Below are 21,508 nucleotides of genomic sequence, written 5' to 3'. Positions count from 1 at the left end.
TTAGCTAGAAACCTAATGTAAAAAAAAAAAATTAAGAATCTTTTAGAAAATGATGACTCAAAACTAAAAGAAAAACACAAATATTAAAAAAAAAAAGAGTTATTGAATAGATACCCCACTTGTATTGAAATGAACTGTAAGTTTCATGGGACCTTTCAAAAATACTACAGTTCTGCTCTATGCACTTGGTTTTGGTTTTACCTTTGTTCTTTTTCTATCATCAGAGTAATTATTGATAAAATTAGTTGTTAACAAGATCACCTTTGTATCTTAAAAGATTTGAATTTTTGCTCAATAATGCACTTGAGCCAATGAAACACATTCCCTGTACCTATAAAACAGGCAGAAAAACCTTGAAAATACATAGTACAAAAACCTGTAAAGCACAGAAAGCCTGCAACCAGTGAAAGGTACAAAAATAATCCAGTTTTAAGAAATCATTACATGATGATGGAAGACTAGTATTTAGTTTTGTATGTTTGCAGAACAAATTCCAATGAACTTCAAATAATCCTTCTTTTGAAGAAAAATACACTCAGCCCCAAAGTCATATTTAACAAGCTCTGGCTATGATCTTTTTATTTTTTATTTTTTGCAAAGAACAAAAGTTTTAAGGCATGAACTTGGGGTCTGGGTGAGTTCGAATGGGATGACTTAATGGTAATTATGATTTGTGGGGAGATAATATCTGATTTATTTTCTGCTGTGTATTAGAGTGTAAGGGTAGATATTCAGATAGTCTCCATTATGTACCCTCTCAAATTGTATGACATCTCCTGATGTGACTGAACTGCCCATTTCTGCTCAGCAACAGGATCTGACCTGCTGCCCCCAGTGACACTCATCTGAATACACTGAATAAAAGCCAAGACAGGCGATGTTGGATGGGAAATCTCCCTATATTACAATGGGAGGATGAGATGAAGGTAAAAAAAAAAAAAAAAAAAAAGGGCCTCCATGCTCATCTGATCATGCGCTTGACAGTTGTTGCATAGAGGTGGGCATGGCCTGTTGAACAAAAGGTCGGCAGGCATCATAGAATTCAACGACAGGCTGACTCTCTGACAATCCTCTGCTGACAGACACATTTTGCTCCATCGCAGACTTGCTGCACCATCCCAGTCTCAGCTCAGCCCTGCTGCCTACTAAAGAGAGAGGGGGAGGGGTCAAAGGTTAGGGCTTGAAGAAGCAAGCTGTGATAGGAGACTGTCACGGCTCAGTGATCGCTGCGCTGCCATCCAGGAACCTGACATGTAGAGTGAACTCATTCTGTCCAGCTACCACACTCATCTCAAGCTACTAAATTAGATCCATTGCCAATTCATGAAAGGCAGACATCTGACAGCATGCCTGTCATATTCTCTGGATAATATGTACACTAGTGAGCTATCTCAGCACCACGCTCCTTATAAATAGGCCTACATGTAAAGTCAGGTCAAACAAAATGTTAAAATTGGACCAGTGTCCCAGCAGAAACATTGTCACGGGTGTAATATAATGGAAAGCAGCAGAGATAGATCTGAGACATTTACACAAGAGATGTATGTGTCAGTATGAGTATGTCAGTATGCAATGAAATGCATAGTTTAAACACCCAAGAATTAAGAGGAAAAGGGAAAAAAGAGTACACACCGCCAAAAGACAAACTTTTACAATGTGTGTGTGGCAATGGATACATAAACTGCCGAGGAGAATAAAACATTTTTACAAGTAAGAGACAAGTTGCTTCCTAAAGCGTCTACTCTACAATAAACTACATATCCCAGTAATCTGTGGATGTGGTGCATGCGCAGTTGACTCATAACGACATAAACTGTTGTTTGCAGTAGCAACCACCGCTCTGATATGAATGAACACGTTATAAAAAAAGGTAAGAAATACTCTTTCGATTCATAACATTATGGAGTACTGCTCCTTGGAATACGTAGATTTACATACTAGTGCTGTAGTTGTGTTTAGAGCTGAAACAGTGAGCTAACCCGTTAGCTGCCTCAAGAGTGCAGAAGTGAGCTAGCTAAAGTCGCGAATTTGAAATTTGATGGGTAGGACAATAAAGCAATAAGAACAGTTATTCTGACCGTTGCTCAACAGTTATTCTATCCGTCGCTGATGCATTTACATTTACAATATTACTTATGCGATATTTTTATTTTGTTAACCCAACTTTATATGTTCCTGTATTTAAATCAGTGTAGAGTCCAACTCCAGACTGCGTTGAAATTAAGCCAGATTGTTCAACTCAGTGCTCAAAACAACAATGTTTCATCTCGAACGAATGAGTCAGTATACCTAAATATCATGAAATCCCACACTGAAAATCGGCATATGTTATGTAGATAAAGAAACTCATAATTTGGTGAAACTTCATACTTTTAACGGGAGCGTTTGGCGTTAGAAACTACTCAAACAATCCAATGTCTTAGACAGTTTGAATTATTTTTATGCTGATTTGTTCTAGACATAAGGAAGTTTTGTATTTACTGATTCGGACAGTGAAATTCATCGTCATGAGATTTTAAAGTGGGGTTAAGCGCTATATTGTCTCAATAACACTAGATTATATCATAATTTTTGGTAAAAGGAGTCTTTTTGTTCTTTAGGGTAAATATGTCGACTTTGCTGGATGAGACAGCAGCAGATATGCCTGTCAGAGACATCACCGTGAACCTGTCCAAAGCTGTAGCAGGTCTGTGTTGCTTTCTGCCTTCACAACACGTTTATGCATAGACTACCCAATGATGAAAGCATACATTCTCACAGGAATATCCTTGACATTATTTCTCTGTCTTCTGTTAAATGAAATGAACAAATGCATGCAAAAACATTTTTATCCTGAGTCCAAATCATTGTTTCCACACAAGTGAACTCACAGCTCCATACTTTCCTTGCTACCTTTTTCTTACTTTTTATATTTTCCACCCTTGGTTTGTATCTTATTTAAAACCAGTTGCATTTGAGAATGTATTTAAAAAGCAGAAAATATGTGTTTTGTGAATGTTGAATATAATTGCTTACAGAACCCTCAGGTTATCCAAATGCTCGGGCGCGACAGGATATTTTACGCATGTCCAGAGAGGAGCTGGAGGACAGGTTCCTTCGCCTACATGAGGAGACCCTACAGCTTAAACAGCATATTCACAAACAAGATGACAAGATTAAAAAGTGAGATGCACACAACAGATTTTCAAATATCTTTGCCGGTACAACTTTACAGTTCTACCAAATACTGATGCACATCTAATGGAAAACAATATTATGGTTTCCTCATAGTAAATCCATACAAAGTATATACAGTTATACCTGTGGTTGTTTGTCATTCATTTCATACAACATCTTAAATTTAACCTAAATATAGCTACACAATGATTTTGTTTCTCTTTCCATTTCAGGCTAGGCACCAAGCTGATGCGGCTGGTGAAGGATCGGGGTCGGATGGAGCAGCTGGCAGCAGGGAGTGCCCAGCCGGTATCCAGGGTGCGGGACGTGGAGATGGAGGAGATGATAGAGGAACTCCAGGAGAAGGTCCGGGCACTTCAGGCTGAGAATGAGGGACTGAAACAGCGGCTAATTGTGGCTAAGCAGCAGCTTATCAACTCCCAGAGCAGGAGACCATCACCTTATGGCCACATACCTTCACGAGTCAACTCAGGCTTAAAGAAGCTGCGAGACAACACATCCTCTCCTCAACCACGCCCAAAAAGTGTGTTACATATTCTATAATTTATATTACACAGATATGACATGCTAAAGGCATAATTCGCCACAAAATAACATTTATAGAACTTTATTAAAAATACTGCCACCTTAGCTCCAAACATACCAAGTGTGTAAATAATTATATTATACACTATTAATTTCTATGGTTAAATTACTATTTACAATATTTTCATCATTGCTAGTCAGAGGACTTATTTTGTGACTGTCTTTACTACATGTAATACTAATACTGGAGAATACAAAGTAATTGTCATGTACAGTCTGAACAAACTCTTCTACTGCAGGTACCCGGAGTTTGGAGGGAGCTGGGAGGCCTCCGACTGGTGCCTTGCCTCGATATGGACACAGTCTGTTAGAGGAGGCAAGGGCAGAGATACGCAATCTGTAAGAATCGCCTTTTCCATTGAGTTTCCATTGAATATAACCTATTGGCTTAATCTTGGCTGTTTGTGGTACCCTTTAGAAATCTTGGAAACATTTTTTCTGTAACCACTTTACCAGAGTTTGTATTTCTGAAAAATTGATTGTGTTTTTGTAACAGAGAAAATGTAATCGAGTCCCAGCAAAACCACATCGAGCAGTTGGAGGGAACATCACAACAACTGCAAGATGAACTTAGGAAGAAAGAGGAACAATATGAAGAGAGACTTCTGCAGGTCCGGCAGCAACAGACCTCAAATCTGAGGTAAAGACTGGTGTTTAAAGGACTAGTTCACCTGAATCTCAGTCTATCCATCCATCTTCTACCTCTTATCTGGGTCCAGGTCACGCTTTTATTTCGTTAAGGAATAAAATGTTACAAGCTTCATCAGGTTGAAAACTGAGTTTGTGACTGGATGAAAAGATAATTCATCGTTTTGTTTTTGTTTTTTCATAACCAGCAGTTTTTGTTTTTTGTCTTGTATTATAAAGGTGTAATTTCACTGTTAGCCTAGTAGAAGTGGTAGTACAGTACATATTGTATGTTTACAGGTGTTGTACACAATGCTCTTTAATTAGAACCACACTGTAAGAACTACTGATTGTGCTTGGTTGGACATCTTCATTGTGAGAGGATGCAGGTTGCAACAGTAACCATGTATCTGAGCTACAAATGACATGTTTGTGTTTCATGCTTGATTCACAGGAACATGTGTTATGTTCTCTCTTAGGTCCCATGTCAACAGCAACGTGACAATGATCAAACTGCAGAAGCAGCTGGCTGACAGGTCTAATGCCATATTAGAGCTCGAAGGTCGATTTCTGCAATTGCAAGAGGTGAGACGCTTTATCGGCATCTCTTTTTCTCACTGAAATCCTGGAGTGGAGCTGACTCGCAACCAAAAAATTGCATCAAGTATTGACAAATCAATACTTGTATCCTTGAGAAGTAGATTTCACTTTTTTCAGAATTTTACATGTTACAGTTTGTGTACACAATGCTATGTTTCATACACATATTTTCATGAGATTTTTCACTGTTAAAAATTATTCAGAATGTCATTAGACTGATATTTTACCTGTTTTGTCCTCACTATTATTGACAAAATGTTTAATTGTTCATTTCAGAGTCAAAAGACACTGAGGGCTAGTCATGATGCAGCGATGGTGAAGGTGGACCAGCTGTCAGCTGAGCTGAAAGATGAGCGGCTAAAGAACCTGGAACTAGAAAAGAAGCTTCAGAGTTCAGCCATATCCAACATAAAGATGGAACAGGTTAGTGACGCTGTACACCAGGGCTACATGATTATTCAGCAGTTGTTTTTTTTACACGTGTGCTTTTTAGTCACTTTAAATCAGACTGTGATTTACCTTTCCCTTGGTGAGATGGGGAATGATAGATGTGAAGATGTAAACATAGTAATTTCACTTGAGTGTGGATCAAACAACTGTCCAGATAACCTTTATATGAGGGTGGGATGGGTCTGTTCCCAAATTAAATCTGGTCTGGTTTGTTTGTAGTGGGAAGATGACCTTACCCTAATCCAACCCAACTACCTGTTGAACCTCGCAGCTAACTGCTGTTCCATGTTATTTTTTTGCATAGCAATTTTTCTCTCACAGAAATCTGCGCTCCTGTAGAACACAGACCCTTCTGTCTGTCTTTCCCTTTTTCCTTCCACTCCTGAAACATCTGACCATCGGAAGACAAAACATTCCCACGGTGTTTGTAGTGATTTTCATTTGGTGTATTTCTTTTTCTTTTCTTTTTTTCACAGTGTGAAACAAAAGGAGCAACACTCATAGTAATGATTGTGCTTCAAATGTGTTATAATTTATGAATGAAATTATGGTTAGACACTCAAACTGCATAAATCATCTATTTTTAAAATCTTTGTCTCACAGTTGCAGGAACAGATCATTGAACTAGAGCAAGAGAGGGACCTGCTGAAGGAGAACAATGAGAAACTGGTGAACAGGTGCTGCATGTTTTATGTTGCTTTGTTTCGTGAATGATTTAAGATGTTAATGACATCAGGATGGATTCAGATTTAAAAGTGACTCATCACTTTTTCTTTTTTGTGTGTTTCCAGTGCTTTTGATGTATCACAGCAACAGAAGTGGCACATTAAGGAACAGCAGCTAAAATTACAGATTGCTCAGCTGGAGACAGCACTGAAGGCTGACCTTGTGGACAAAAATGAAATCCTTGACAAAATCAAGGCTGAGAGAGGTTGTTCTACAGCTTTTACTAATTGTGTGTTTATCAGTAAATAATTTTACTCTCTGCCTTTACATGTACAAACATACTGTAATTTGTAACTTGACAAAATACATGATATGGTTTTTATTACAGTAAGAAGGATAATTCTGTGCTACAAAATGGAGTATTAAATTTTATTTTTTAAAGAAAAATTTGTAGAGACAAAGGAAATTGCAATCCAGGTTTCTGATTGTTTGATGTTTTTTTTTCCCTTCAGATTCTAATGAGAAGCTGACAGAAGAAAATAAAAAACTTCATATTCAGTTCTTCGAACAAAAGCAGCAGCTGGATGATCTTAATAACCGCTTGAAGTTTTACAGCAAAGTAAGTTAATTTGATTCAAGATTAATGCGTATTTCAATATTAACAAATAATGAGTGCATTTATCTGTGCGGTGGAATACAAAATATAATGAAAATGCTTTTTTGATCACACGTGTCATTTTGTAGAATGGGGACACACTTTTTTATGTCTTAAATATACACAAATTTTACATCTGTTATAATTCATAATTAGAGTTTATACTGTTCATTCTGCTTTTGTTCAACATTTACATCATGGTCACACATACACTTCACACACTGCTTACACTTCTGAGTCAAAACATACTCACACATTAATATAAGTCAAATAATTATTAACTATTAATTAATCAATTTTTGATTTGCCTTAAACTTTGTGTGTTTGTCCCCTCCTTTATCTGCCACATGTTAATAGGTGGCATATGACACATCCATGTTTTTGGATGTGCTTCCCAGGCTACGTTTTTTTTTACCGTGGAAACAGAGGAGTAATGATTGAATTTCATTGTTGTCACTTAAAATCTCAGTCTGGGATGTACATTAAAAGTGTTTAGTTACAAGATGAGTAAAAAATCTAACATTTTAAGGCCAATTGGGGTCTTAAAGCTAAGGGAGGATGAGAGAATGTCATTTTAACAAAATAATAATAAAAATAAATTTGAAATGCAAAGCTATGTATTTGAATTCTGTTTTATGACAATGTCATTTATAATGAATTTGTACTGTATTCTTTAAAGGAGAATGAGTATGACATGGCTGAACTCACAGAGGCACTACTGCTCATTAAAGTAGGTGAAAAATAAAATGTTTCAAAACGTACAATGTTCATGGTTGTTTATTTAGGAGTCTGGTACAGGGTTCCTACGCAAGTATGGAAAGTGTGGAATTTGATTTTATAAATTTCCAGGTCCTGAAAAGTCTGGAAAATGGAAACAAACCAATGGAAAAATAGTCATGTTTCCTAGACTGTTCCCAACTTTCTATTTTCTAAAACATAAAATTGTGAATATCTAAAAAAAGAAATGGATTGATCTGTTTTTTTAAGGAGCTTGCTAGTGCAGCTAAAATGTTTGCGTGAGAGCACATACAGGAGGCTATGTATCCCAGAAAACATTTGGGCAGATTGACAAGTTGAATGCCCAGCCTTCAGCTCTTACCCTCCTCCAACCCAGTTTAAGGCCCGCCCAGGTGTCGTCGAGTTTCACTGCTGCTTCAATGGACAGGTGATGTCCACGCAATGTTTGTGAGCGAGCTGTTCAACATGCCTTGTATGATTGTTGGCAGAACTCGTAATGAGTAGATGTAAATTCTCTGATGACTGGTTCATAAATCCCAAATGTAAAGACTGGTTGACTGGTTGGAATGTTTTTTGCCAAGACATTTGGAAATTAGGGTCTGGAAAAAGTATGGATTTTTGAAATTTCAAATGTGTAGGAACCCTGCTAGTACATTTTGTTACTTGTAAATAATGAAATCAATTGCTTTATTTCCTTTAATGCTGAATAATTCATGTTTAGAAGGTTTTAGGTCTTCATGATGTCTCAGATTAGCTGATGCCTCTAAACACTCTTGGTCTTTGTGCTTTTCCTTTTGCCACTAAAATTCAAAAACCTTTTCCTCACAGATGCGTAAATCCCAGAGCAGTGGACAGCTGGCCTTCCTGAATGAGGTGGAGGAGGGCGCGAGTAACAAAGAGAGCATCATCCGAGAGCTTCGAGCAGCTCATGCTGAAACCATCCAGGAGCTGGAAAAGACCAGAAACATCCTCAGCATGGAGAGCAAGATAAGCAAAGACTACAAGGTGAAATAAATCACATGCAAAACAGCAGTCTTTTACATTGTTTTGATTATTATTTTTGAGATCATATCAATTTTAAAAACAAGAACGTTAAGAACTTTTAGCTCTACTTCATGTCTGTGATGGTGAGAAATGCACAAGTGCAGGTCTTAAAAAGCACTGAATTAAGTGAACTGAGACAAAGCCCATAAGTCCTAACTCTTTAAAACTCAAGTGTTTTTAAGGATTAGAAAGTCTTACATTTCGTTAAATTTTTCAAGATTAAGATATTAGGGAATGCTATTTTCTCTGAACTGTTACAGATAAATGTGTCATAAAATACAATCCCAATTCCAGAAATGTTGTGTGAAATGTAAATCAAAACAGAATGCAGTGATTTGCAAATCTCATATACCCTTATTTTAATTCACAACGGAACACATACAATATATCGTTTACCTTTTTTTTTTTTTTTTTATAAGATACCAAAGCAAAATGAATCATGAAACTTGAGGCAACTGATAATTAACCTATTACGGAAAAAAGGCTCTTTCTTCCTCTTTCTTTCAATGTTTAAGTGAGCAGTGCTTAACTTGTCTAGATGACAACTGTAGCAACTGATTTTAAACTTAAAATATCAAAACAGGGAAAACTCATTATTGAACAAAGCATCAGTAATATTAATAATAACAATATCTAACTCTAAAACAGGTGGAAGGTGCATTGTGTTTTTCTACTAGAGATGACCCTCAGATCATTATTTTTTTGTAATATTTTATTGCTTTACCTTGACTTTTCTTTCCTTGAGATAAAAATACAATGAATCCATTAATTCAAGAAAACAAGCTCTGCTATGACATCAACAGAAGTAAAAAAGTACAACCATTCTCAGCATCCATTTATAGGCGTATAGACCACAATCATTCATTCTTTCATTCATTCATTCATTCATTCAGTGTTTATTTTGTCTTATATACAGCAGAATTATAATAGCATGAAAATTTTCCATGTCAACACTTTGGCTGGTATTATTATGAGACAGGTAATAAATTCCATTGCGTTTCAATAAAAATGTCCCTGATTAATGCTTTGTCTTAAAACTGACTAAAACCCTCACACTATTAAATGTGAAAGTCAACATTAACTTCATGGATTTATATCACATCCACTGTGCTTGAATAGGATGTACATAACCAGAGCTAATCCAAATCTGTTGCTGTCCTGCTTTCCATGGTTTTTATTCAACATCAGACCCGCCTATGTTTTCTCATCTCAAGATTCTTACTTTAAAAATCTTTGCATATAACTCACAACATAAACACATGCTAGAGATGTTCAGTGAAATGTATTCTCTCTTCTTGAGGCGGAGCTGGAATCTGTCTTACAAAAGATGAATAGGGACAAAACTGAGTATGAACAGAGACTGGAACGTCAGGCCCAGCTGTTGGACACCAGGGCAGCAAAGATCAAGAAACTAGAAGGTATTTGTCCAACAATCATCAAATCTTAATCTTAAATTCAGCCCCTCTGGTTTCCACTTAATTTACAGTATGTAGAATATCGTTAGCCTCATAGCATAACTGCTGAAGTCATGTTTTTCTTCAAAATGTGCTTTCTACGTAACTTTACTCTTCTAACGCTGCTGCTTCATGTTTCATCATTGGCTATGACCTGAAAAAAAATGTGACTTAGGCGATTATGCTTTGAAGCTAGCGACATGTGGGAAATTGAAAAATATTTGGAGCATTTGACTTTTCCGGCTCTGTTATAATCTAACTATGAATGGATGGTCTTATGTTAAAGCAAAATTAAATTTATGTGCCGCCAGCATTTCTTCTTACACATTTGAATGCAGAAGTGCTTTTTCTATTATACAAAATTTTATGTGGAGTTGAAATTGGCTGAATTGAAGTCAGCACAAAGAATGGGATTATTTTTTTATGGATGAGGATTGTTATTGATGTGTTCTCACGTCTGTTCTGATGTTTTTCTTCAGCTCAGCTCAGAGACATTGCCTATGGCACCAAAGCCTACGTCTTCAAACCAGACATTACTGATGAAGATGAAGCTGATGAGTTTGATGAAACGCTTTGGCTTGAGCGTGGAGAGAACATTCTTGAACTTCAGATAGTCAGTGCCACACTGTCTCCATCTGCCCTGGAGACTCTGGGGGATTCTGAACCCTCCACTTTCTGTACCTACTGCTTCTATTTGTTTGAACTGCACTCTACTCCAGTGGTGACAGGCCGAAAACCTAAATATGGGTTCACATCTAAGTACATGGTGAGCATGGATGACCAGTTCCTCGACTATCTTCATAGAGGCTCAGTCACTGTTGAGCTGCATCAGGCGCTGGGGTTGGACTGGAAGACGCTTGCGACCGGACAGCTTCGGCTGCAGCAGGTTCTGGAGCAAGATGGCAAAGCTCACGGGACCATACCCCTAGTTGGTGAGTTACAGGACATCAAATTATTTCTAGTGTGAAATTAAACTGACACAGAAAATATGCTACAAAGAGCCAAGAACACATTCTGCATAAAGACGCACAGACTGAGCCGATGGTCTGTTTACTAAATGGACAAAGACATTCCTATATGTTTTGTTGACTGCATTTATGATACTCAGATTGTGCTTTTACTCTTGTGTACTTAGCAAGACTGCACTCCGCTTATAAAATACCTAGTGGAGCAAATTTTTTAGGGTTTTGATTATTTTGCTCAGTCATCTTTAAAACATACCCTTTTTAAAAGTTAAACAACCTCAAGTATAAATTCATAGAAAAGACTGGATCATATTTTAAATTGAATCTTGATTAAGAGTATGTAAATCAGCGGTTCTTAAATAATTTAAGTGACTATAACATTTTATTGCTTGTTCATCTGTTCTGGCACACTGTTTTAGGTCTGTCTGATAATGTGAGGTCTTTTGGCTCTGTGGATTACTGGTTGAGGCTGAGGATTCCCATGACAGAAACTATCCTTTTGTTTAAAGAGAAGGTGAAGGCCATGGGCTACATCAGCCCCGCACTGAACGAGGACGGACAGGTACCTGCAATAAAATTATAATTTATTTTCACGAGTTATGTTTTTGTGGCTCCACCCATTTTTCTAGTAGGTATAAGAAAACTGTATTCAACACAGTGATCACCTATATCTCAGAGTCATTGTATGACATTGTTTTACTTTTTAAAGCAACATTTGTCATGTTGCTTTAAAAAGAGCAAAAGACAACAAATATGAGCAGTTTGACAATGAAGCCTGTTGTCAACCAACATTCAGTTTTGTCCTATTATTATATTATTTACAGCTTTATTTGAGTTAAAATGATAACATTAAATTTGTGTTCACTAATACTTTTTCCTTAATGAGTGTACAGTAAAAGGATGCTTTTGCTCTCGATATAAATGTTTTTATTTCACCTCAGCTACAGCCGCCCAGCAGTGATTGGAATGAACTGTGTATCACAGTCCAACGTTGTGGTGACCTCCAGTCCAGAAACTCAGAGCTGCCAAGCCCCTATGTGGTCTACAAGTTCTTCGACTCCCCTGACTACCCCACAACAACTGTTAATGACTCCTCTGACCCCCAGTTTAATGACCTCAGGACGTACTCTGTCCTGATGGACATGGAACTGGACCATTACCTGAAGTCAAACGTCCTTCGGTTTTATGTGTTTGACTACAAAGAGGAGCAGATGGATACGTACCTGGGCAAGGCCAAGGTTCCTCTGCTGTCACTGGCAAATGATAAGGCCATTACTGGTGAGTGTCAAGGAGGCATACTGAAAAAAATAAGGTTGTTGGTTCATTTGAGAGGTGTACATGGTGCATCACTATAAGGACTGTCCATCAGTTGGTCCTCTTAATGTTTAAAATGTGATATCCCAAGAATAATTTAAGGGGCTGATGCCTTATGTCAAATTAGGTATGAAGTTACACTAATACAAGGACGTTTGGAGACCAAAGGTCAATGTCACTAGGACCTCTTGTATGTCCATTCTTATGAATGTAATATTTAAGCAAGGTCAAGAAGGAATTTCTATAAATTTAGCACAAACATTCATTTGTAGTCAAGGATGAAGAGATCAGATTTTTGTGGCCAAAGGTCAAGTTAGTGGCAGTCTCACAAAACACACATGACTGCTGGTAATTGAAAGAACTTTAATTGATGTTTATGATTCAAGAATAGTAAACACTGTTTACATTTCTGTATATTTAACATGTCATACCTGTATAGTCACTGTTTTTTGTCTGTCCTTTTTGTCTATTTGATACTATCCATGGCGCCAGTGGGAAAGAGACACAGACAGCAGTAGCATGATTTGCATTTTAAGCTACAGACACTTAAAGATATCTAATATTTTCACCTTCATGGTTTTAGAAGAAATCTATAATTCTCAGTAGATGATTTCTGCTTAAAAATAAAAAGATGTCATTAAACAATAGGATTTGAATTTTAAAATGTTCATGGTGCATAAATTCTGTGTTTTTACCTTTAAATATCCATTACTGCAACCTTAAATCTTGAAAAAAATAAAGATTTCTAGCAATGGACTGATGGCCATACTTTCCATTTATTCACTGGGTAATATTCGTACATGTTGAATGCAGTTCCCACTAAGTTATTCTCTTGTGATTGCATCTTGTTATCATTTAGCTGCCTACTTTCAGTAAGCACTCAGAGGTTGGTTGAGGTCTCCGTAGCAGGCTGTTTTAAAATTATTATTCCCACTTTTTCCCTTAAGGTGTGTTTGAGCTGATTGACCCATCTGGACTCCCCTCTGGACATATTGAAGTCACACTAAAGTGGAAGCTGACTTACCTCCCTCCACCAGGATCAGCCATCCCTGCTGAGGAGCCTAAATTCATCACTAAAGTGAAACACGATGAGGAAAATGTGGAACCAAAGCAAGAACAGCAAAATGTGGAGGAAGTGAGGAAAGACAACCTGGTAACAGATGAACATGTTAAAGAGGGAGAGCAAAATGAGAAAGAAGCCAAGGCCCTTTTTAACCTTTCTACTGGACACCATAATGTTGCTGCCTCTAAAGTAAGCACATAGAGTTTATACACTTAAATAACAGCAGCAGCTTTGAGACTGAGGTGATTTAATATTGTTTTTGCTGTTTGGTCTGTTCTCACCGCATGAACAAATATTTTCTTCACTGTATTTTCTGACTGCTTTCCCACAATTAGGCACCGTTACCAAAGCTCAGGCAGAAGACACGAGTGAAGGAGGGACCAGCTCCCAAAAAAGTCACATTTACAGATGCAACTGCTGCTGCTAAAGAGGTGAGAGACTTTTAGTAGAAAATTGGACTGTTGGTACATGAAACCTCAGATGATATTTTCAAATCACAATTGTACTCCATAATTTGAATGAATGAAAATGAAGGCACGTTATGCGTTTTTCAGACTTAATCAGATATATGTGCAGCAGTCTACTTGACCATAGAAATAGATAATGATGATATTGGAAAAAAACAGTTCAGTTCAGTTTATTTCGAATATGCAACAAAACAAAAGTAATCTTTCTTTGTCCTTAGAAATCAAATAGATTGCAAGAAAACATGATAAAACATACACACACATATACATGAAAACAAAGTATGACTTTATTCACACATTCAAAATTGTCATATAACTGATATACAGTCCTCATTTTGTCTACCTCTTTACACAGTATCGTCTCTAACAGTTATCTAATGTGTTCATGAGTACATCAGTGTCACATAGAAGTGGTTGTTCCACCATAGAAATCTGTGCAGATGACTCCTTGTTGTAAATAAGAAATTGTGTATTTGCAGATTGTCTCAGGAGCTCCAGCACCTCAAAACACTACAGTGGAAGAGGAGGAGGAGGATGAAGAGTCTCACTTTTCAGAAGGTCAGCTGGTCGCACCAAGCTCCCAGTCTTACTCTGACGATTCTGATGAGATCTCTGAGGAAATTGTCCAAGGTAAGGAACCACTAATTGATACTGATGTTTAGATGTTTTGCACTGTGTTTTTAGTATTTTTGTAGCCACTTTACCCAGGTTTCTGCCTAATCCTCTTTGGTTTTTTAGACTCTCTGTTTACAAAACACCATAACATAGTTCTGGTATTTTGATTTACAGTGTGGAAAGAAAAACAAGTGTTGAACCAGATCATTTTCATCATGGGTCAAGCTCCATATCTTCTCCCCAAACTGTAACAGACTGGCAGAAAAACAGTTTTTATAGAGACTTAAAGGTGCAAATGGACAATGTTTTTGTTTTCTTACAATGTTTCCTGAGCAGTGCAGACATAAATATTGAATGATGCTGCCAATAATCTTTAGACCCGACTTCATAAATGTTAATGGCAGCCTGCTGAGAAATGGTGTACATCTTACTCATCTTGTTGTAGCAGCTATAACAAAGCCAGATGCACTAAGAAACATGTTTAAATCTATCTCATTGACCTTTATTTTATTTATTTTTTTAAAACAGGTTGTTGTTCACACACTCAGACCTCATAGCTGAGACAGCATTAGAAAATCACTCTTCTGTATTCATTTAACTTATTCCTTTTTTTCCCTTTGTTTCCATCCAGATGTCAGCGAAGCCCCAGCAGCCAAAGAGGATCAGAGTGAATCGACTGAGTCTGACAGCGATGACTGCATTGTTCATGAACAGGCCACGGGGAGGAAGGTCAGTGAAACACGAACACGCTTCTGTTTACCTTCCACAGAACTAGAAGAAATCCTTGGAAAGAGAATGTGGTCATTGTGCAGGAGAGGAATAGAGGGAATATATTAACGATTTTTTTAGTGTTGTTGGGTTGTTATCATGTACATAGTCAGTGCTTCGTGGCAGGAGAGTACACAGCAGAGTTGATCTTCAGCACTGGAAAACACAGCTGAACTTATGTTTTGATTATGGAGTGATTTGTGAAGGTGTTTTGTTTTTGTTGAGGTTTAGTTCGATTTTATTTGCTGTACAAGCAGGAGATTGTGGTCTAGCTGTCTGTTAGCACTGAATTTATTTGGAAGTGTGTGTGGTGCCAAGTGCTGCACAAACATTGCATTAAATCTACCCAAACATACAGTATATACAAGTTTAAGAAGCACAACATCAATGAACAAAATATAGAAAATATCACTTTAAATCATAAAAAAAGAAATGCAATTTTTGTACCATAATTCAGTGTTTTACCTTTTTATTTTCTTGGTTTGTAGATCTTTCTATTTTTGTATATTTTCAAGGTTTTATTGTCATTTTGACCCTGTAGATAAAACCATTACGCGAAACAGTATGTTAGTGAATACTGAAATTACAGCATAACAACACGAATTGATAGTCATCCTCTGTTTATATTTCTGCCACTAATTTTCACACATGCAAGTGTAAGGAATAATTTTTTAGAAGTTAGTAAGTAATAAAAGGTAACTGTTAAGGTAGCAGGTAAACACCGCAACATGGTATCACTGAAAGAATATTAGATCAGTTTCAAATGGTAGAAAGTGATTTGAAAATATTGATGGAAATACGCCTTTTCTGAGTTTCATCCATCTGAGTGGAAATCATGTGGAAATTATTAAAATAACTGCACCTCAAATAACTAAATAAGAAGTATGTAAGAATTATGACTGGCCTGTTCAATAAATCAAAAAGTTCCTGAAATATATATGTAATCTCTTGTTTTGTAAATTAAAGTTCAACTAAAAATAAATTTAGTTGAATTCTTTAATTCGCTATAATATACAATGTTTCTGCTTTGAAATTAGGTTTTAGTTCAGCTTTAAGCTGATAAACTCTGTTTTCCTTAGCCCTCTGAGCGACTGCAAGTGGAGATTATGTCTCTGAGTCTGAGGCCGGAGTCGAGGGTGGCCCAGGACGACAGCGTGGTGCGTTTGTTTGTGGAATACTCCCTGTTGGATTTACCCACAGAGGAAACACCCCTGTCCCTGCCTAAACCTCCACAGGGCAAAAGCACCAACTACAACTACAGCAAAGGTACGAACATGCAACCTGGAACCAAGAAGTTCCACAGTGACTTTATATGTGTATATTCTGCCTCTAAATTTTATGATAAATTCCCATTATACATCATAATGTGAAGTTTGTGGGCTGACAAAGAGCAGCTGTTTCCTCCATTTGTGGCATAAAAGATGTTGTATTTTAGAGAAATGATCAAAACACTTTCTCTGCTAACAGTACTATTATTAAGACAATGAAAACCTTTGTCTACTCTGTCTTTTTTCACTCCTTAAATGTTAAATCCTTTGAGGGCTTTACCACATCTGTCTATATCAGAAAGTATAATTATGTAGTCAAAAACTTCATAACTTTGGCAACACAAGTTTGTATGAGATTTTTAACTTGAATAATAACTGTGATTTTATTGATACATATATGGCTGTGTCAGTTTGCTAATGTCTAAATTTTACTGTTTGTATCTTTATATTTGTTGTAATAATAATACGATCAAACTCAGGTCAAGTTATTGTTACCTTTCCATCCTCCAACAGGCCATTGACATAGAAGAAATATGTAACTAACATAAAGAGTTTGGTCATCAGAATGGGTTGTGACCTGCTGCAACTTTTGTCTTGCTTAATGTGACTCAGGTTTAATGTCACATAGTCATAACAGGTGTTTAGAGTTTTGTACCTAATACAAGTGTGTGCTGATTTATCAGCAAATTACCAAAAAGAAAATGCAAATTTGTTAGTTTCCATTCACTATTTGAAGGAGTCGGTTAACCACAAGCAATAGTAAGATACATTAGTAATGTCATATTTGTATCTGCCCTTTTGTGTGAAAAGTTTGGGGTTAAAACTGAAACAATAGTTGATAGTTATCAAGCTTTTATCCTTGGTTGGTTCAGCCTTTATTACTTTAATGGGCTATAAAATAAACAGACATAAGTTCAGTTGGGTTCGATTTAATAACCTAATACCTGAGCTGTTGACTGAGCCACTGATAGAATTTTGTCCAAAATGGTTAAGAAGTGTTTGTTGGATGGATCATTACTTTAAAGATTAAAAACAACTGGGGACAATTTTCCCTGCTACTAAAGGAGACTGAGACACTATTGACTATTTTAGTTGCATTCTACCAGTAATCCAGAATGCAGCGCAGTGTCATTTTGTGTTTATAAAGTTTGGTCAAGTGGTCTGATTGTTGTTCTGCCTTCCCAGTCATTCCTGTGGATGCTGAAAACAACTGGGAGAGACGTCAGCTGCTGAGGGGAGTCCTGCAGGGTCGAAACCCTCAGATGGAAAGGTGAGGAAATGGAAACTTTTGTTTTTGCTTGTTTGTTGGATACATATGAAAAAGGTGTGAGACCTGCCCAAGTCAAGACATTAAAAAATAAACAAAGCAGTCTTTATTATTATAGGTGAGAGGTGGTTGTGGAAAAATGTACCAGCCCAAATGTATGTAATAAAAACAAAAGAAAGAAAGAAAGCAAACTGGTTTGATTTTGCCTTCAGTCTATTGCTACAATTGTGAGAGGATTTTTGTTTTTAAAGATATTAATTATGAATTAATTAATGTAAGAATTTGTTGCTTTTCTTTGTCGTATCAAATATTAAACTGGTATTTTTAGGTTTTTATTGATAGTTGAATACAACAGAAGATTAAAATACATCTGCCTGGCATGAGGGAAGTTTGTATTTATTTGTAGATGAAGCCATTATTCGATTAATCACAATAATCTATAAAATAATTTATTTTCCACATCAAAAATGTGGCTCAACCATATTCTTCAAAGGAAAGTTCAATATGTTTCACAGATTATCGCAGTTGAAAGCTGTGTAGGGTAACCTGTTTTAATGTGGTCTTTACCCACAGATCCATAGTGCTGCACTGTTTGACAGCTGTACCCATACACCTGACTCAGCTCTTTGCAGATTTACCAGGGTTCCTGCAGGGTCTTAAAAAGTCTTAAAAGTCTTGAATTTCTAAATCTGCATTTTATACCTTAAAAAGTCTTTAAAATGTTTTAAATTAGATATGGTGGGTCTTAAGTTATGCTGCCATAACCTTTTGGCTGTGTTGTGTTTAAATGTGTCCACGCTGCAAAGAAAGTAACGTTAGTGTGCTCAGTTCCACTTGGTCCAACCTGACAATTCATATTGAAATTAGGAACCATTTCATTTAATAGGTCTTATGTATTTTATTTTATTTTATTTTATTGTAGTTTTGTTGGTTTGTTTGTTTTGTTTTTTTTTCTCTCTCTTCTGCCCAGTTTACTCAGTTCTGGCTGTAGTTATTGTTATCATTATAATTATTACCATGGTTGTTACTGTTTGTATTGTTGCTACTTTCTTGTGAGGGTCTTCGCCACCTTCTTCCTTCTTGCTCTCTCACCTTCACCCCCCCATGTCAGGTCCGGTTCAACAAAACTCATAATAAAGACAGTAGAATATCAAGGGGAGCTTCATATACTTTATAAAATTTCCCTTGGCAAAGCAAATTTGTTCAGCACCAAAAGGCAGCCAGACTACCATTCTGCTGTTATGATGCTGGACAAGACAAGTTAAAAAAAAAAAAAGAAATTAGGAACCAATTATTGCTAACTTTACAGTCCCCCGGTGAGAAATGATACGTAATGGTGGGAATCAAGGCGTTGGAGTAAATAAATACATTTTCCTAAATTCAAGGTGTCCCAAATTTTTGCCAGTTTGACCGTGAAATGGGCATTAAATTCTGTTATAAGTAGTCTTAAAAAGGTCTTAAAAAATCTTACATTTAACTTGTAGGAACCCTGTTTACATCACATGATACTGAACGTGTGTGTAAATATTCAACTGTTGTTTCTGGACAGAATCCGCTTCACCTTGGTGAGCGAGCCACCAGAGGAAGAAGAGCAAGAGAGGGAGTGTGAAGATGTGGGTGTGGCATTCCTCAGGATCTCTGAAATCCTAGAAAAACAGCAGGACCTGATTGAGACCAATGTGAATGGTCAGCACACATAAGCATACATGCTCTGCTTGTGGCTTGAACTTGAAAGCTTAAATGAAAGCCTTTCTGTTTCTGTTTTTGTGCTGCGGGTTCTCAGAGTTTCTCTGTTTGTATGTCCTGCAGTGGTGGACGTGGATGACAACAGCGAGGTGATCGGTGTCCTGGTTGTGTCTGTGGAGGGACTGGAAGCCCTGCAGTCCATCATGAAGGACACAGAACATGAGTGAACCACCGTCTCCTGAGGCAAATACGCAGACACAAACACACCAGCAGAAAGTCCCTGATGCTTCAATAATATACCAAATAAAGATGATGATGAGGATGAATATGACTCCTTATATGTTAGATAAAACATCCAGGGTCAGTTCCAGTGACCGTACTTGAAAAGTGAATAGTGTTTTAAAATGGCTAAGTCTTTACATTAAGTAGACACTTCAGCAAATAATGTGCCCTTACACTGAACCTGTTTACATGCATGCCAATACTCCGATCATTATCCAATTTCTGGAGTTGTCAGATTTTTCAGGTGATGTAAGTCATATAAACAGGATAATCTCATATGTTTCATCAGATAACGGCCATTATCTGATTATGAGAAATCGGATTAAAACACCTGGATTTCCCCCCAGTACTCCGATGTCTTCCTGCATGTGCACAGGTTAATCTGATATTTCATGCTTTTACATCTGCAGATATATAAAAACATTTAAAGTCATAGAGAACGGAAGTTACGTAGTCAAACATGAGCCATGACTACAAGAAGTTTGAGTCTGCCATCACTGTACACACATGTGCGTTCTCCAAAAGGAATCCTATAATGGACTGGAGGGTCTAAACCAGGGTTTTCGGTTGTTGCATTTCTTAAGTGCATGTAAATGCATCAGATCTGATTATTACAATTATCTGATTACTCATAGTTATCAGACTTTTAGGGTCATTTAAGCAGGGTCACTGTCATGACACGTGAGCATTTGCAGCTGTTCATGTAATATCTAACATTTTTCGAACCACTAAGCACAAAACTGAAGACATGGAGAGCTAAAAACATGAGGTAAAAACTGTTCCATGTTTTTAGATGTTAGTTGATCAACATTTTTGAATGTAACTGAGTTCTTGCCAGCCAAACATTTGTCATTTTGTCCAAAAAGGGACTATGTTGGCTGATGAATGGCTGCCATGTGGCAGTCTTAGTAAAAGTTGAAAGTTGAGGCAGAAAATGTAATACTTGAAGTGTAAAGAATATTGTATCTCCATGACAACACAGCTGAGGTCTGTTTCCTAATACAAATCTCAGTACATGTACTTAACTTATGAACATATGTTGATAAAATGTACAGTAGATGCCTGAATTCTTTATTTTTAAAATGTGAATATAATTTATAGTTTTCTTGTGTTAATAGAAAGCTGTTATTTAAAGTATATGAGATTTCTTATTAGAAGGGACTGTGACTGTTGATGTGATTTTTTACTATAGCTAAGGTTTGTACTGAAGTTTTGGCTGTGAGTGAGTCTGTTAGTCAGTCTCTTACGACTGTTCTCTTTTTTAATAAATTAATTCAGTTGTTTTTGGCAAAAACCTTCGAAATGTGCCTTAAATGTGCTGTACGATGCTTTGTATTGTACACTAATAAAGAGTTTTTTATCTGTATATATAGCGGGTCGAATGTATTTTGCATATTTAGTTTGCAGTTGAAAAATAGCAAGAAAAAAGGAGAGAAACATCTACTGTACTCAGAGGTCCACATTCTCCCTGAGATAAAACTATTTATATGTTTCATCATATTTTTAACCCTTTCATGCATAGTGGTCACTATAGTGGACAGCTGTTATCTTATATATTCATGAATTTTATTGTTTTAGTTCCATATCAGCCAATAAAGCGGATGTAACATTGCTGTAACTTTGCTGTTCTTGATAAACCTGATCTGCAGTAACATGTTTGAATATAAGTCAATTCCTTGTTATTGTTATTAGACTGTAATTAACTTTTTTTTTTAAAAACAAAAAGTTTTTTTTGCATATTATCTCCATAAAGTGACTAATAACTAATATTAGAGTTTGTTAAAATGTGACAAAACATCAGATTAGCAGCATTAAAA

General features: G+C 36.7%; 1 protein-coding gene across 2 annotated transcripts; it reads left to right on the top strand.

The window, feature by feature from the left end:
• Positions 1-1,792: 1,792 nt before the first annotated feature.
• Positions 1,793-21,060, top strand: rpgrip1l (RPGRIP1 like). Of its 2 annotated transcripts, none has more exons than XM_030137116.1 (26): positions 1,793-1,870; positions 2,601-2,686; positions 3,018-3,162; positions 3,390-3,700; positions 4,002-4,101; positions 4,259-4,402; positions 4,869-4,974; positions 5,266-5,412; positions 6,043-6,116; positions 6,231-6,370; positions 6,618-6,724; positions 7,440-7,490; positions 8,327-8,503; positions 9,843-9,960; positions 10,476-10,928; positions 11,381-11,523; positions 11,903-12,239; positions 13,223-13,527; positions 13,674-13,769; positions 14,285-14,435; positions 15,052-15,149; positions 16,268-16,454; positions 17,642-17,726; positions 19,273-19,409; positions 19,533-19,705; positions 19,737-21,060. In XM_030137116.1, exons 2-25 carry the CDS (start codon positions 2,608-2,610, stop codon positions 19,634-19,636), a joined length of 3,795 nt encoding a protein of 1,264 aa, XP_029992976.1. In that variant the 5' UTR covers positions 1,793-1,870; positions 2,601-2,607; the 3' UTR covers positions 19,637-19,705; positions 19,737-21,060. The 2 variants fall into 2 exon arrangements, with proteins under 2 accessions (XP_029992976.1, XP_029992974.1); XM_030137114.1 differs by having other exon boundaries at positions 1,821-1,866; positions 2,599-2,686; positions 13,223-13,512.
• Positions 21,061-21,508: the final 448 nt, after the last annotated feature.

This window comes from Sphaeramia orbicularis, chromosome 6, assembly GCF_902148855.1.
Source record: "Sphaeramia orbicularis chromosome 6, fSphaOr1.1, whole genome shotgun sequence".
Lineage (NCBI taxonomy): Eukaryota > Metazoa > Chordata > Actinopteri > Kurtiformes > Apogonidae > Sphaeramia > Sphaeramia orbicularis.
Note: the sequence above shows the minus strand (reverse complement) of the source record. Positions and strands in the feature narration are given on the sequence as shown.

Coding starts and splice junctions, on each gene's coding strand:
- rpgrip1l (XM_030137114.1), top strand. CDS start 1,846: ATGAATGAACACGTTATAAAA. Junction 1,867..2,598: donor TGAATGAACACGTTATAAAA/AAAGGTAAGAAA, acceptor TTTTTGTTCTTT/AGGGTAAATATGTCGACTTT. Junction 7,491..8,326: donor AGGCACTACTGCTCATTAAA/GTAGGTGAAAAA, acceptor TTTTCCTCACAG/ATGCGTAAATCCCAGAGCAG.